Consider the following 4,592-nt stretch of genomic DNA (forward strand, 5'->3'; position numbering starts at 1 on the left):
GTTAATAAGCCTTTGAATGTACTTTAAAATGAAATTTCTAGATCAAGCAACAGAAAAACTAAAAATTAAAAACATATTCTAGAAAATTTGATAAATCTTCTTAATTAGGACAAAGGTGGAACAAGAAGGTTGGTCCTCTTATTCTTATAGTTGCATAATTTTCATTTATACAAGAAAATACATTGTGAAGGTTTCTTTTTAGATAATAATGAAAATAAAAGGTTGTACTCTGTAGGTGGCAATGCCAGAACATCAATATTTAGGGGAAAAATAAAGAAAATAAAAAGTTGGTGACAGACAAAGTTCAGAATTGAAACAGAAATGTGGAAGTAAATAGTGCAGAGAAAAATTAAAACAGACGTTACTTTGTTCTATATTGACTCCTCCAATCAAGCTCCTGCATGCCTTACTCTCTTCTCAATCTGCTGCCCACCCGGTATGTTCTAATCGCTCTCTACGCCTTGCTCTTTGGTTGTAGATTGATTCATGCATCGTTTATATGAAGGTGTTCTCGCTTCCTCTAGCTCTATGCTTTTTCATTACTAAGTTGATTGGCATCTCTCGAACATGTCAAGTCTGTTCTTCTGTGAACATGCTTTGTATAGTTTGGTTTTCTCCATTTGCATTTACTCAAGTTTGTTTATCCATTTCTGGAAAATTAGATGCTGCAATCCCCTTGTGGTTGCTGTTAACCAGTCAATATGAGAGGAGCGATGGGTACTTCCCCACGCGCCGTTGAAGCTAGGCATCGGCTATCTACATCATTGTGAGTTTCACTTTGATTACCATGTTACTTTTTTCTCTTGCTATATGCTTAACAGTACTGCATATCCCTCATCGTCAATGTTAAGCCTAGCTTGCAGTACAATTTGTTGCCAAACCAGAATAGGTTAATTGATTATAATTTACACTGAGAACATGACATGATTCTGAAATCAATCATCCTGTTTATCTATAGTTTTATATATACTTGTTTATTTGATTGGTAGTGATCGACTTCCGGATCCTGTTTATCTGATATATGGAGAAAAAGCCTACCCATTTGAAGCACTTGCTTACCCAAAATGAACTGCCTGAGCATCCTTCTTTTGGATTTTTTGAATGCCTTCCAAATTCCCATGTGCCTTCCAAGTTCACATAACTTCTCACTCAACCCAAAAGTAGAATCTCATGTAGTAAACATGTACTAGGAGTTCACATACTAATAAATGAAATTGTGGATATTAAGGCTTATTAATTATCATTTTTATTTTAAAGTTTCCCCTATAATTTGCTTTGTTCTTCTTCATCACTAATATGTTCTTGAATATCTACATTCATCAGTGAAGATATATACAGAAGAAGAGTACAGAAAAGTAAAGCAAACGATTCAGAGAAGCCTTTCCACTTATCCATCCAAGATAGAAGTTCAAGATACAAGCTTCCTCTGCTGAGACTTGTCCTGCTAATCGCCATATGTGGTACTTTTGTAGTGCTCCTTTACTCTCCAGAAGTTTACAACAATAACCTTCCAACACATTCTGTTCCTCGGTACGTTTTGTATTCTCATCATTCTGGCTTATGTTACTTTCCTAATGCAGAGTACTTAAATTGTTCAAAATTTGTCAAAATGTTATGACATGTCAAGTTTTGTAAACAGGTGGATATGGGGTGGATCGGATTCTCGATATGAATCAAATTTAGACATTAACTGGGATGATGTCATGAAAGTTTTGGGGAGGCTGACTGACAGGAATGAATATCAAGGAATCGGCCTACTAAACTTCAACACAAGCGAAATCAACCAGTGGAATCAGATTGTTCCTGAAGCTGCCAATGTTGTTCTGCACTTGGACTATGCTGCAGAGAATGTAACTTGGGAATCTTTATATCCAGAATGGATAGATGAGGAGGAAGAAGATGGACTTCCAGTTTGCCCATCTCTGCCAAAGCTCAAAGCACTTGGCAGACGGCTTGACCTTATAGCTGTTAAACTTCCTTGTCGGAAAGAGCTACCGAATTGGTCTAGAGATGTTGCTCGGTTGCACCTGCAGCTTGCTGCTGCCGGTGTTGCTGCCTCTTCCAAAGGGTATCGCCATGTGCATTTGCTTTTCGTCACCGACTGCTTCCCTATTCCAAATCTGTTCAGATGCAAAGAGCTTGTGGTGCGCGAGGGGAATGCATGGTTGTACGAGCCAAACCTCAATGTGCTTAGAGAAAAAGTGCAGCTCCCTGTAGGTTCCTGTGAACTTGCACTTCCTTTCAGAGGCAAAGGTCAGTCCCAATTCATCATTTATTAACTCTTCTACCTCCAATCTTCCGTGAACTCTCTTTGTCCATTCCGAACACACAAGTAGACCTTCCACTACTAATATCACCGAGCCCTTTTGAGATAAAACACCTCAAAGTTGGTGGATCGATACTTAGGTGATTAAGTTGGGGACAATATAGTGATCATGTTGGTCCATTTTTAACATTGTGCATTTGTAGTTTCACTTTGCTAATATAATGCACTCCAATTTGAGTTGTTAAAATGGTCACCCCAATTCATTTTTCAGCTACTGATAAAAAATAAAATGAACTCTTGACAACAGGGCTGGTCTACTCTGGCAATGCGCGCCGAGAAGCGTATGCAACAATTCTCCATTCAGCTGATGTTTATGTTTGTGGAGCCATAGCTGCTGCACAAAGCATTCGAATGGCAGGGTCCACTCGAGACCTTGTGATACTTGTTGATGAAACCATTAGTGGTTACCATAGGAGCGGACTGCAGGCAGCAGGGTGGATAGTAAAGACAATAGAAAGGATCAGGAACCCGAAAGCTGAGAAAGATGCATACAATGAATGGAACTACAGCAAGTTCCGGTTGTGGCAGCTGACAGAATATGACAAGATCATTTTCATTGATGCTGATTTGCTTATACTCAAGAACATTGATATCTTATTTTCGATGCCAGAAATTTCTGCAACAGGGAATGATGCCACACTTTTTAACTCCGGGGTGATGGTTATCGAGCCTTCAAATTGCACATTCCACCTTCTTATGGATCACATTCATGAGATAGAGTCCTACAATGGTGGTGATCAGGGCTACTTGAATGAAATTTTCACATGGTGGCATAGAATACCTAGACACATGAATTTCTTAAAGCATTTTTGGGATGGTGATGAGGAAGAGATGAAACAGAAGAAGACCAGGCTTTTTGGAGCCAATCCTCCAATTCTTTATGTCCTTCACTACCTAGGAGTGAAGCCATGGTTGTGCTTTCGCGACTACGATTGTAACTGGAATTCTGATATATTTCAAGAGTTTGCAAGTGATGTTGCTCACGCAAGTTGGTGGAGAGTTCATGATGCAATGCCTGAGCTGCTGCAGCAGTTTTGTTTTTTGAGGACAAAGCAGAAGGCACAACTGGAATGGGACAGAAGGGAAGCGGAGAAAGCTAACTTCACAGATGGACATTGGAAGATCAAAATCAATGACCGGCGATTAAAAAGATGTGTAGACAATGTGTGTTCTTGGAAGGGCATGTTGAAGCATTGGGGAGAAACAAATTGGACTGATGATCAGATTGGTTACAATCCAACTCCACCTGCAATTACCGCAACTTCCATCACCGGTTTATGAATCCTGCCTTGTTTTACCACCTTTCTAACCTCATTACACCTTCATGGAACCCATGTAATTACCTACGGAGGTTGAGAGTTCTGGAAAGGCTGTTTTGATTTTCACCACGTGTTATAATTAAAGGTTTTAGACAGACTTGGTAATTTGGGTACCATGGTATGGTAGGTATTGTTCGTCATTTGTATGATTCTCAGGCTGATTTTGCTACACAATTATATTGGAATTAATTTGTGGTCATTTCATAAAAGAGGATCATAATCTACAAAATAACTTGTTGATCGTGTTATTACCTCGCCATTGTTTCTAAATATTCTTCTCATAAATAACCACGGTTTAACTACCCCACATAACCAACAGGTTCACAACTCCTTGCTATCGTGATAGATACATATTTTTTACAAATATTAAGTTTTTATCTATTGTCTTCAACAAAGTCTTAAGCTGTTATTCACATTTCAAGCAATTATCAAACACTCCATAATCAACCATTTATCACTTTCAAAACTAGAATAAGTACGATAATGTCCTAGAAATATGAATAAGGTTACATTTTTTTTCCGTAAGCATTCAAATGTCACATATCATTATTATAGCATTATGTCATATTTCTCTTTTGCTTTTCGGTGACAAATTGTTTGTGTTGAAGGATATTGACACTTAGTGTGCCTAGTCAAACTAGGATAAGTTCTATAGTTGTAATAGGAGAGGTTTCCTACTCCAAGTTAGAATAGGAATCCTTGTACTCTTAGATTATGCACTTTGTAATCCCTATATATAGGGCTCCTATTCTCTATAATGAAACACTTCTCTCTACAATTCTCTCTCGAATCTATTTTACTTAAACACGTTATCAGCACGAGCTCTAACCTTGAGATCAAAAATCCAAAACCAGAAAATTCTTCAACATCACATTTTTCCACCGTTGCACCTTGCCCGTGCTAGATTAGCCGCTGCTGCCCACCTGCGCGCCCCTGCGCTGCACGCT

The 4,592-nt window shown here is 38.7% G+C and overlaps 1 protein-coding gene across 2 annotated transcripts; it reads left to right on the forward strand.

Moving 5' to 3' along the window:
* The first annotated feature begins 278 nt into the window (after nucleotides 1-278).
* On the forward strand, nucleotides 279-3,750 carry LOC133724538 (UDP-glucuronate:xylan alpha-glucuronosyltransferase 1-like). Of its 2 annotated transcripts, none has more exons than XM_062151295.1 (5): nucleotides 279-436; nucleotides 663-766; nucleotides 1,324-1,530; nucleotides 1,640-2,253; nucleotides 2,574-3,750. In XM_062151295.1, exons 2-5 carry the CDS (start codon nucleotides 702-704, stop codon nucleotides 3,605-3,607), a joined length of 1,920 nt encoding a protein of 639 aa, XP_062007279.1. In that variant the 5' UTR covers nucleotides 279-436; nucleotides 663-701; the 3' UTR covers nucleotides 3,608-3,750. The 2 variants fall into 2 exon arrangements, with proteins under 2 accessions (XP_062007279.1, XP_062007278.1); XM_062151294.1 differs by having other exon boundaries at nucleotides 317-505.
* Nucleotides 3,751-4,592: the final 842 nt, after the last annotated feature.

Source organism: Rosa rugosa, chromosome 1, assembly GCF_958449725.1.
Source record: "Rosa rugosa chromosome 1, drRosRugo1.1, whole genome shotgun sequence".
NCBI lineage: Eukaryota > Viridiplantae > Streptophyta > Magnoliopsida > Rosales > Rosaceae > Rosa > Rosa rugosa.

Bases quoted from the DNA above. Each gene is read 5' to 3' on its own strand.
- LOC133724538 (XM_062151295.1), top strand. From the start codon at position 702: ATGAGAGGAGCGATGGGTACTTCCCCACGCGCCGTTGAAGCTAGGCAT. The intron at 767-1,323 runs GTGAGTTTCACT...TACATTCATCAG, and splicing joins CATCGGCTATCTACATCATT to TGAAGATATATACAGAAGAA. The intron at 1,531-1,639 runs GTACGTTTTGTA...TTTTGTAAACAG, and splicing joins CCAACACATTCTGTTCCTCG to GTGGATATGGGGTGGATCGG.